The following is an 11,576-nucleotide window of genomic DNA, read 5'->3' as shown; positions in this document are numbered from 1 at the left end:
TGGCCCCGCCCACGGGCCGTCTGGCGCACGCGCGGGCAGCAACGGCGAGTTGGCTGGTCGTGCGGGCGGCAGCGCCATGGGGCTGAGACGGGTGCGGGCGGTCTTCTTTGACTTGGACAACACGCTCATCGACACGGCCGGTGCGAGTCGGAAGGGCATGTTGGAGGTAACGTTCCTGCGCCCGCTCCCCTCGAGCTCGACGCCACAGCCCCTCGCGCTCTTGGGCCCCCGGCCCGCTGCCTTGTACACTGTGCTAAGTCCGTACCGAGGCGGCTCGTGCCGGGGGGCCTCCTAGTCTCCGCACGCGGCGGCAGTAGCCGCCGCCCCCGCCCGATTGGAGCAGGCAGGCTATTCCTGGACTGCGAGGTTGCGCGCCTAGAGCGCTCCCTGCACAGGCACCGGAAGGGTGTCGCTGAATTGCCACGAGGGCAGAGGAGCCCCGCTCCCCAGGAGTGACAGCGGAAGGGTGGTCTCCCACCGCGTGGTCTTCGCTGGGCCTTTGAGCCTGGACTTAATTGACTCTAGAGCGTTTTCCCCGCGGCAACACTCATGTGGTGTCCCAGCTGCTGTAGGTTTCAGAGGTAACACTCAGCGCTAGTCCTGCTGCGCGGGATATGGCCTCCTTTCTGTACCTGCTTATGCACTTTCAGACCTTTCTCATGCTTTTCAAAAACCTAAGCAGGGAGCTCCCATTGTGGTTCAGCGGTAATGAACCCTACTAGTATCCATGAGGATGCGGATTGGATCCCTGGCCTCATTCAGTGGGTTAAGAATCTGGTGTTGCTGTTCTGATCCAGATGCTGCTCGGATCTGGTCTGGCCTGGCTGTGGCCTAGGCTGGTAGCCGTTCGACCCCTAGCCTGGGAACTTCCATATGTTGCAGGTGCGGCCCTAAAAAAAAAAAAGACCCTAAGCCCCCTCTATTTTCTTTCTTATGCTTTCAGCTTTAAAGAGAAAACTAGAATTATCATACCTGCAAAACCCACTTTGGAACTTAATCTTTTCAACTCTCTTCATGCCTCGTTAGTTAGGTTGTCTCTCCCAAGCTGCTTCTTGGTACATGGGATGCATTCCACTCTGTTTTCAGATCTGTCCAGTATATATGTGTGTGTGTGTGTGTGTATATATATGTATGTGTGTATATATATGTGTGTGTGTATATATATATGTGTGTGTATATATATATATATGTATATATATATATATATTTTTTAGGACTGCACCCGCAGCATATGAAAGTTCCCAGGCTAGGGGTCGAAAAGGAGCTACAGCTGCCGGCCTACACCACAGCCACAGCAACATCAGATCCCAGCCACCACAGCTCACAGCAATGCCGGATCCTTAACCTACTGAGTGAGGCCAGGGATTGAACCCATGTCCTTCTGGATGCTAGTTGGGCTCATTACTGCTGAGCCACAACGGGAACTTCCAGATCTGTCCAATACTTTAAAAAGAACACATTGGAGTTCCCGTTGTGGCGCAGTGGAAACAAATCTGACTAGGAACCATGAGGTTGTGGGTTTGATCCCTGGCCTCGCTCAGTAGGTTAAGGATCTGGTGTTGCCATGAACTGTGCTGTAGGTCTCAGACGAGGCTGGGGTCTCAGGTCCTTTGTTGCTGTGGTTGTGGCATAGGCTGGCAGCTGTAGCTCTGATTAGACCCCTAGCCTGGGAACCTCCACATGCTGCGGGTTTGGCCCTAAAAAACAAAAAATAAAAGAATAAAACCAAAAAGAACACTTCCCTTGGACTTTTCTTTCTCCACAAGATATTAACTTGACAGCCATGTTTTTCAAGAGAAATCTATACCATTATCTCCATGTTTCTACTTCCTGTTTGTTCCCAGATGCACTGCAGTGTGTCTTTTGTATTTGCCACCAGAATGAAATAGACTCAGCATCATTAGGCACCTCCCACATTGCCAGAATCCTGGACTAAGACAGGTGTTTTTTTTTTTCTTTTTTTGCTGCCCCTATGGCATGTGGAAGTTCCCAAGCCAGGGAGGGATCAAATCCAAGCCAGAACTACAATCTACACCACAGGCTATAGCAACTTGGATCCTTAACCCACTGCACTGGGCCAAGAATGGAACCTGTGCCTCCACAGAGACAAAGCAGATCACTAACCCACTGAGCCACAGCGGGAAATCAGTGCACATGCATCTGTCCCTTCCATCTTCACACTTTTGGTCTTGACCTCAAGGGTACCACCCTCTACTATGTTTGCCTCCACTATCTAGCTGGAGACCATACATATTTACCTGTGTGTTCTTGGCAGTCCAAGTCCAGTGTGTTATAATTAAATTCTTATTTTACTTCAGTTCTTGTTATAGGCCAGGAGTTTAGGCTTTAAAAATCAGACATTTGAGTTTGAATCTCTGCTCTCCCAATACCTAGCTGGAAGTGCCTGAACAAGTTACTTAACCACTCTGAGCTCAAACCTTCCTTGTAAAATTTGAATAGTGACATTAGTTCTCAAATACCCTAATACAAGAGTTCCCGTCGTGGCGCAGTGGTTAACGAATCCGACTAGGAACCATGAGGTTGCGGGTTCGATCCCTGCCCTTGCTCAGTGGGTTAACGATCTGGCGTTGCCGTGAGCTGTGGTGTAGGTTGCAGACGCGGCTCGGATCCCGCGTTGCTGTGGCTCTGGCGTAGGCCGGTGGCTACAGCTCCGATTCAACCCCTAGCCTGGGAACCTCCATATACCACGGAAGCCGCCCAAGAAATAGCAACAACAACAACAACAACAAAAAAAAAAAAACAACAACAAAAAAGTCAAATACCCTAATACAATGCATGGGAAGTACACAGAATCCAGTGTTCCAGAATTGTACCACTGTCCACTCTGTCACTCAGTCTGTCCCCTCCTGACATCCCCTCTTCCCTTGTCTTAGTTAAAGCTGGATTTGTCTCTCATGTAGACTGTTGCTGTGGTCTTGTTTCCAGGCTTGCAATGTCCAATTCATCCTCCACATTCCTATCACAGCAAAATTTCTAAAACAAAAGTCTGATTGTATTTCTCCCTGCCCTTTACACCCTCCCTTATACCAACTCTGTATTGTTCATGTATCTTTTAATGTACTAGTCAAAGGATATTACAATTAATTCTTGCAGCTCAGATGCCCACAACTAACTAGCAAGCTTCTTAAGAGGGATCAGACTTTCTTATTTACCCAGTTTGACACATGGTAAATGATGAATGGGTGGATAAAAGTCCAGTTCTCCAGTCTTGTTCTCTTACCATTTCTTTTATAATTAACCTGTGAAATGGGCAGAATTGACTATTCAAGGATTTGAGATCACTTTATCACATAAGAACACAATGTCTGGGGTTCCCTATGAAAGACTGTTGGGAGTGTTGGGACACAGGTTTGATTCCCAGCCTGGCACGGTGGGTTAAGGATCCAGAGTTGCCTGATTCCTGGTCCGGGAACTCCATATGCGTGGGGCAACCAAAAAAAAAAAAGAATACAGTGCCCACAGATGTTGGCCTATTCAAAAATAACATGCCATCTCTCTGAATCATTCTGAATGATTTATGAAAGGAGGAAGAGGGAAAAGTCCTGCCATTGCCTTGGGCTTGGGGAGAAGAAGTCATATACTGACAATATAACAGCTTTATTTTTTTTCTTCTTCCATCCTCTCTCTTTAAAAAAAAATTTTTTTTGGCTGCACCCGTGGCATGTGGGAGTTCCCAGGCCAGGGATCAAACCCGCGCCACAGTTGTGATCTGCTCCTCAGCTGCAACAACTGAGACTTAACCCGCTGCACCACAAGGGAACTCCTAAAAATTTTTTATTTTTATACCTTTTTTTTTTTTTGGTCTTTTGGCTTTGTAGCACCACACCCGCAGCATATGGAGGTTCTCAGGCTAGGGGTCTAATTGGAGCTGTAGCTGCCAGCCTACGCCACAGCCACAGTCACACCAGATCCAAGCCGCGTCTGCGACCCACACCACAGCTCACGGCAACGCCGGATCCTTAGCCCCCTGAGCAAGGCCAGGAATCAAACCCACAACCTCATGGTTCCTAGTCAGATTTGTTTCTGCTGCATTATGCAATTTTTAAAGGTTGCTTTTCATTTACTGTTATTACAAAATACTGGCTATTAGCTTTAATTTTTTTTTAGCTCTTCTAGGGAAGTTATTTCTTTTTACACTCTTCAGGCCTGTCTCTCGGTGTCACTACTCAAGAGGAACCCTTCTACAGAAAATTAGGGTTTCTCAGAGAATAGAGCAAAAAGACTTGCATTTTTGAGTTTACTTTTTAATTTAGTGGGATGACAGTGAACATAATAAATGTGCTTTTATGGAGTTAACTTGTTACTGTAGCACCTTGTGTCTTGCCATCTCATATCTTAATCATGTTAATTAAGTGTTACATGGTTCCCACACTAGCCCTCAAAAAGTCTTTTTAAATCACAGCTAAAGGAGTTCCTGTTGTGGCTCAGTGGTTAATGAACCTGACTAGTACTGATAGTATTAACTTTAATTCTGGGTCCAGAGAGCAGGAGGTAGAGGAATAGAGTTTCCTTTTTGTATGTGTTTGAGATATAACCTTAAGGTTTTTGTTTTTGTTTTTGTCTTTCTGCGGTTTCTTGGGCCGCTCCTGCAGCACATGGAGGTTCCCAGGCTAGGGGTCCAGTCGGAGCTGTAGCCACCGGCCTACACCAGAGCCACAGCAACTCAGGATCCAAGCCACATCTGCAACCTACACCACAGCTCACGGCAATGCCGGATCCTTAACCCACTGAGCAAGGCCTGGGATCGAACCCACCACCTCATGGTTCCTAGTGGGATTCGTTAACCACTGAGCCACGACAGAACTCCTAACCTTAAGTTTTGAAGTAGATGGAATTTGAGTTTCTATTGTGTCTACAAATTGATCTCACCTATCTCACTATCTTAGGGCTCCTTTCTTCAGGCCTATAGGTGCCTAGTGGGCTCATTTTACTTAGAATCCTTTTCAGGCCTGCGTTACCCTTATGCACAATGTCATCACACCTCCAAATAAAGATCTTTTTCCTCTACCACCAATTGAATTAAAACTCTGGTTCTCTCAGTGCAGGTGTTAGGAGAGTTTGCACCAAAAATGTATACTGTGTCACCTTAGGTGTTATTTCTGTTTGAACTACTATTAATATGTGAATGACTGATAAACTTTTTTCCCCAAATATGTTAACATTATTAAAATGCCACTTGTTATCCCAAATGAATATATAATTTGTGTAACAAAATGGCAAGGTTAATTCAGGGAGTTTAATGGGAAGCAATTTTGCAACTTAGGAGCAATATGCCATGCCTTCATAAGACTCTCCCCTTTAAGGTAAGCTAAACTGCCGTTTTCAGATCCCAAGAATGTGTTTGGGAGTTCCTGTGTGGTGCAGTGGTTAACGAATCCAACTAGGAACCATGAGGTTGCGGTTTCGATCCCTGACCTTGCTCAGTGGGTCAATGATCCGGCATTGCCGTGAGCTATGGTGTAGGTTGCAGACGCGGCTCGGATCCCTCGTTGCTGTGGCTCTGGTGTAGGCCGGTGGCCACAGCTCCAATTCGACCCCTAGCCTGGGAATCTCCATATGCCGAGGGAACGGCCCTAGAAAAGGCAAAAAGACAAAAAAAAAGAAAAAATGTGTTTAACAAATTGCCAGTTGCAGTTTCCAGGAGATTGGATCTTTATTGGGAGTTCTCATTTATTGTGAGCCAGCTCCTACTTAAGCAGGAGTACTATGGAATCTTGGCAGCCTTGTCTTTTTATTGTGTAGCAGTAGTGTTGCTAAAACTTTGGTGTAACCTTCGGTCATAGCCCAGGAGTAATTCAGTTGACATTGCTAGAAAAGATGGTGATGTAACTATGGAGATTGAAAGGGCTTGATTTGTTCATTGAAATTTAACTTTACAAAGCACAAAATTTCAATGTTTTGCCTTCAGTTAAAATCCTTAGGGCAGTTGTATTTTTCTTGGACTAGTAAGACTTTTCTTAACTATTACATTTTGTGATTAGCACAGATAGCCTAAAAAACACTCCCTTTACCTCTGGTGTGATTCTTATTCGAGGGAAGAATGTGTCTGTTCAGCTCTTTCCCCTTTTCAGTAGATGAATTGAGTATCTGGTGTGAGTAGCAGATCATTTATTCCCTGTAGAGTTTAAGCCAACACAGTTTAACTTGTTTGACTGCTTTGCTTCAGCAGTAGTCACTTTTTAGCCTGAGCTATGTGCATTGCACTCATCCTCAAAAGATCTAAAATTGCCCTGGCATGATTGGCTTTCCCCAGATGTCCCCAGGACAGGGGCTTGAAGTACAGGTAGTTCACCCAATCCCAAGTACTGTCTTTAGTATGGTTCCTTCTGTCTAGAATGATTTTTTCTCCTCCCATCTCTACCTTCTGGGCTTGGTAACTCCTTGGTTTAAATGTCCCTTCCTCTGCCCTCTTTACATTTTATTTCCAGTTGTTCATGTGACTGTCAAGGCACTCAGCCCAGCATTTGTGGTGGTGATTTCCCCCACCAGCTAATGTCTTGAGGACAAGCAGTCCAAAGCAAGCATGTGGCCTGTGGGAATAGGCAAGTGTGGGCTTAAATCTCACCTGGGGCAAGTTATTTATCCGTTCTGAACTTACATTCCCTCATCTCAAAAAGAAAACTCCCTTGCAGAGTTACAGAAAAGATGAATAATAATGATGTGGGAGTTCCCATCGTGGCTCAGTAGGTTAAAAACCCGAAGCTGTCTCTCTGAGCATGCAAGTTTGATCCCTGGCCTTTCTTAGTGGGTTCTTGCAAGCTGTATTGTAGGCTGCAGCTGCAGCTCCAGTTTAACCCCTGGCCGGGGAACTTCCATATGCTGCAGGTGTGTCCCATTTAAAAAAAAAAAAAAAGGAAAGAGATAATGATGTGAGCATTGGGCCTAATGCTTGCCACATTAGTGTCTTAGTAAATGTTAGAGAAGTCCAAATGGATAAGAACCCAATATAATAAGAAGCCAAGATAAATAGCTATGGAAAACAAGAGGATTATGTTAAGGGATTCAGAACCAGTGTGACAAAGAGGGAGGCTCAGAACTACTTGAAGTTTTTATCTGGAAAACCTAAGTTTGGAAGAAGCACTGTTATTAAACTGCTGAAATTACAAAACATGCTTGATTCCATTAGAGCTACACATACTTCATTTATTTATTTACTTATTTATTTTTCAGCCAAGGCATGCAGAAGTTCCTGGGCCAGGGATCAATTCGTGCCACAGCAGTGACAATGCCAGATCCTTAACCTGCTAGGCCACCAGGGAACTCCTACATACACGTTTTTAAAAATACAGAATTGGGAGTTCCTGTTGTGACACAGCAGAAACTATTGTGACTATTAGCCATGAAGACACGGGTTCTATCCCTCGCCTCGCTCAGTGGGTTAAGGATCTGGCATTGCCATGAGCTGTGGTGTAGGTCGCAGATGCAGCTGGGATCCTGAATTGCTGTGGCTGTGGTGTAGGCCAGCAGCTACAGTTCCAATTCGACCCCTAGCCTGGGAACCTCCATATGCCATGGGTGCGGCCCTAAAAAGATTTTTAAAAAATAATAATAAGACCTATTCCCACCAGAAATGGTGTGGTAATAGAGCTTCCTTAAGACCAGAAGGGTGGAGTTTGAATCTCTCTCTGCTATGGGTTTATAGGATCACAGCTTCTCAGGGCATTAAAGAGTATTAAAGACGGGGGAAGTGTGTTGATGGAGTTATTTTCCTTTACCTAGGTGATAAAACTCTTACAATCAAAATACCATTATAAAGAAGAGGCTGAAATCATCTGTGACAAAGTTCAAGTTAAACTCAGCAAGGAATGTTTTCATCCTTCGAACACATGCATTACTGACCTAAGGACTTCACACTGGGAAGAAGCAATCCAGGAAACAAAAGGTGGTGTAGCCAATAGGAAATTGGCTGAAGAATGTTATTTCTTGTGGAAATCTACACGTTTACAGCATATGACGCTAGCGGAAGACATCAAAGCCATGCTCACTGAACTTCGGAAGGAGGTCCGCCTACTTTTATTAACAAACGGAGAAAGACAGACCCAGAGGGAGAAGATTGAGGCTTGTGCCTGTCAGTCCTATTTTGATGCTATCGTTGTAGGTGGTGAGCAGAAAGAAGAGAAACCGGCACCTTCCATATTTTATTACTCCTGTGATCTCCTGGGAGTACAGCCCGGGGACTGTGTGATGGTTGGTGACACACTAGAAACCGATATACAAGGAGGCCTCAATGCAGGACTGAAAGCAACAGTCTGGATAAATAAAAATGGAATGGTGCCATTGAAGTCATCCCCCGTGCCACACTATATAGTTTCCTCTGTCCTAGAGTTACCTGCTCTCCTACAGAGTATAGACTGCAAAGTCGGCGTGTCAGCTTAAAGCACAGAAAAGGGGCATGCTTACAAATTTTAGGGTCAAATTACAGGGTGTGAACTAAGAAAAGTTAAGGCATTCTGTATACTGTGACCCAGTACTAGGAATAATTATACTTGTCATTTAATGACCAACCGACCATTGACTGGTATTTATATCTAAAAACCCAGAATACATTAATGCAAGTTCCTTTTAGTATTGTGATCCAGAAAACTTGGGGAAGTGTATGTGTTAATCTATGGCTAGAGGTTTTTTTAAAAAATATATTTTATTAATCTTTTAGCATCTTGGATCCATGAAGATACCAAGGGGCTATCTCATACATGGATGCACAATATAGTTTTTATGTTTTGGCTTAAACATATATATTTTTTGGAGTTCTCTTAAGGCTCAGTGGGTTAAGGATCCTGTATTGTCACTTCAGTGTTGCAGGTTTGATCTCTAGCCTGGGAACTCTGCATACCACAGGTGCAGCCAAAGAAGAAAAAAATAGCTATTTTTAAAAAATAGATATCCTAAAATATATATAATAGAGATTTATTAGAGCAGTTGGATCTGGTTAATATGAAGTAAATACCAAGTCACATGCAAATCAAGGCATTTCATAGTGAAATAATTTTCATGGCATTCCCTTCATGGCTCAGCGATTAACAAACCCAACTAGGATCCATGAGGTTTCAAGTTCAATCCCTGGTCTCGCTCAGTGGGTTAAGGATCTCACCATGAGTGTGGTGTAGGTCGCAGACTCAGCTCAGATTCCCCGCTGCTGTGGCTGTGGTGTGGGCAGCAGCTGTGGCTCCAATTGGACCCCTAGCCTAGGAACTTCCATATGCCACAGGTGTGGCCCTAAAAAGCAAAAAAAAAAAAAAAAAGATTTTTTTTTCATATTTTCTGTTTTAAAATAGTGCACCAGGAGTTCCTGTTGTTGCTCAGAGATAATGAGCCCGACTAGTATTCGTGAGGACTCGAGTTCGATCCTTGGCCTTGCTCAATGGGTTAAGGATCAGGTGTTGCCATAAGCTGTGGTGTACATCGCAGAGAGGCTCGGATCCCAAGTTGCTGTGGCTGTGGTGTAGGAGGGCAGCTCCACTTAGACCCCTAGCCTTCGAGTTTTCGTATGCCGTGGGTGCAGATCTAGAAAGACAAAAAAGGACCAAAATAAATAACTAAAACCACGCACCATATTTTTGCCTATTTTGAATGTATATTTCTCTAATGAACCTAGTTTTTCTGCATTACCTTTTAGGGGTGGTAATTTTCCTATGGCGTGTATATGACCAATAAATTCCTCCAGTAAAAAAAGTTGTTAAAATCAGCATATGGTGCTCCTTTTCCATTACATTTTCACATCTTTCCAGACTGAGTTTACAGATTCTGTTAGTCTTTACCTCTTATGGAAGTACTTTTTTTTTTCCTTCATTTTTTAAGTTTTATTCAAGTATAGTTGATTTACAGTGTTGTGATAATTTATGGAAGTATTTTTATTCTCTTTTCCAAAATATGCAATGGGTTTGAGAGGCTAGTCTGTCTTGCTGTGGATGAGCACGAGCCACATGGCACCAGAAGTCATTTTCCTTTTGTGGCCACATCAGAGAGGAATTGCCTAATCATACTGCCCCCATCTTTTGTCTACTGACTGAATAATTTCACCCATATGATGAACACTAATAGAAAATTAGGTTTTGCTCTGAAGCATTTCCAGAGTGCCAATTTAATAACCTGACTAGCTTTTTAGTATAACCATCTGCCTTAAATATGTTTTTTCAAATGTTTCGAACTACATCATTATTTCACAAATTTCAATATCAACTTACTTTGTGCTTACTAATTAATGTCTCTATAGTGAGGCATCTCGCAACTAGAAAATTTTCTCAAGACCATTAGGCTAAAAAGGCTGTCGTAATTTCACCAACCAAACTTAGAGTAAAATGGTTAACAAAAGAAATAACAATTTGGGTTCGGTTTTGGTGGTTTGTTTTTTTTTTTTTTTTAACTTTTCTATAGGAAATTACTAATGTAAAATGTTAAGGTTTTTTGCTGCGATATATAGCTATGGCTCCTTCAACTACTCTACCAAGAACAAGATTCTTTGCCACTGTGCATATATATGCCTGTTGTGCTGACTCTTCATTTTTCGAAATGTAATTATGCACTTGACTGTCGAGGGTGCTGTTGCTCTGAAACTGAATGTTTGAACAGGGAATGTTTGTGTATCGCTTTTCCGGGTATGGTGCCCATGTGACCTCAGTTGTATTTTAGCTCTTTTTAAAATTAAGTTGGAGAGTCTTGACAAAAGCACAGTTGTGTGCATGGATCCTCTGATGTGTGATGCTCAGGGCTTGTCCTTCAACTCTCCTACAGGACAGGTCTCAGCACAGCATGTTCATTATGCTCACTGAGAAGCTTTATTGCTCCAGGATTACAGCAGCAATCTCAGCAAGAAAACACCTAGGATGTTAAGTGAGCAGTTCTTCAGCAAATGTGATCTGGCAGGGAATGAAATTGAGTTTCCTGGTCCTCGGTTTGTGTTCTGGACAGTGCAGTAATGCAATATTACATTCCATTTGCACCCTTCCTTAGGGAAGAACTTTGTGGTTTTCTGCCTTCTGAGTGGAATGTTATAGAAGATATTAAGAAATCTTGGAATAGACATTTTATTAATGTTTTTGATTTAGAATATTTCTTAAAAATTAAAAAATGGTGTAACACTGGTGTTTTGTCCTTTTTTTTTTTTTTTTTTTTTTTCCTCGTAGTAATATACTCACAGAAATCTGTAAATTCTCAGTTGACAGTTTGGGTTGGTTAGGGTTTTTTCGTTTTGTTTTGTTTTGTTTTTTCATTTTTGGCTTCCTGGTGGCATATGGAGTTTCTGAGCCAGGCATCAGATCTGAGCCACAGTTGCAGCATATAACTCAGCTGCAGCAACACTGGATCCTTTAACCTGCTGTGCCTGGCTAGGGATCAGATCTGCATTCTGGCACTGCAGAGACGCCACTGCCAATCCTGCTGTGCCACAAGAGGAACTCCAAAAAGACATTTTATAATGAACAAATTACTTAATATATGTATATTAAATAGTTTTATATATTTAACAAAAAAGATTTTCTTCATTCCATCTGTTTTTAAAAGTGGTAATATATTTTTTCATCTTTTTTACGTTTAATGATTTATTTTTTCCATTATAG

At 43.1% G+C, this 11,576-nt stretch overlaps 1 protein-coding gene across 1 annotated transcript; it reads left to right on the top strand.

Moving 5' to 3' along the window:
- Positions 2-11,103, top strand: NANP (N-acetylneuraminic acid phosphatase). Its single transcript, XM_003134309.4, has 2 exons — positions 2-166; positions 7,741-11,103. The coding sequence occupies exons 1-2, from the start codon at positions 77-79 to the stop codon at positions 8,395-8,397; spliced, it is 747 nt and encodes a 248-aa protein (XP_003134357.1). The 5' UTR covers positions 2-76; the 3' UTR covers positions 8,398-11,103.

Source organism: Sus scrofa, chromosome 17 (genome assembly GCF_000003025.6).
Source record: "Sus scrofa isolate TJ Tabasco breed Duroc chromosome 17, Sscrofa11.1, whole genome shotgun sequence".
Taxonomy (NCBI): Eukaryota; Metazoa; Chordata; class Mammalia; order Artiodactyla; family Suidae; genus Sus; species Sus scrofa.
Note: the sequence above shows the minus strand (reverse complement) of the source record. Positions and strands in the feature narration are given on the sequence as shown.

Bases quoted from the DNA above. Each gene is read 5' to 3' on its own strand.
- NANP (XM_003134309.4), top strand. From the start codon at position 77: ATGGGGCTGAGACGGGTGCGGGCGGTCTTCTTTGACTTGGACAACACG. The intron at 167-7,740 runs GTAACGTTCCTG...TCCTTTACCTAG, and splicing joins GTCGGAAGGGCATGTTGGAG to GTGATAAAACTCTTACAATC.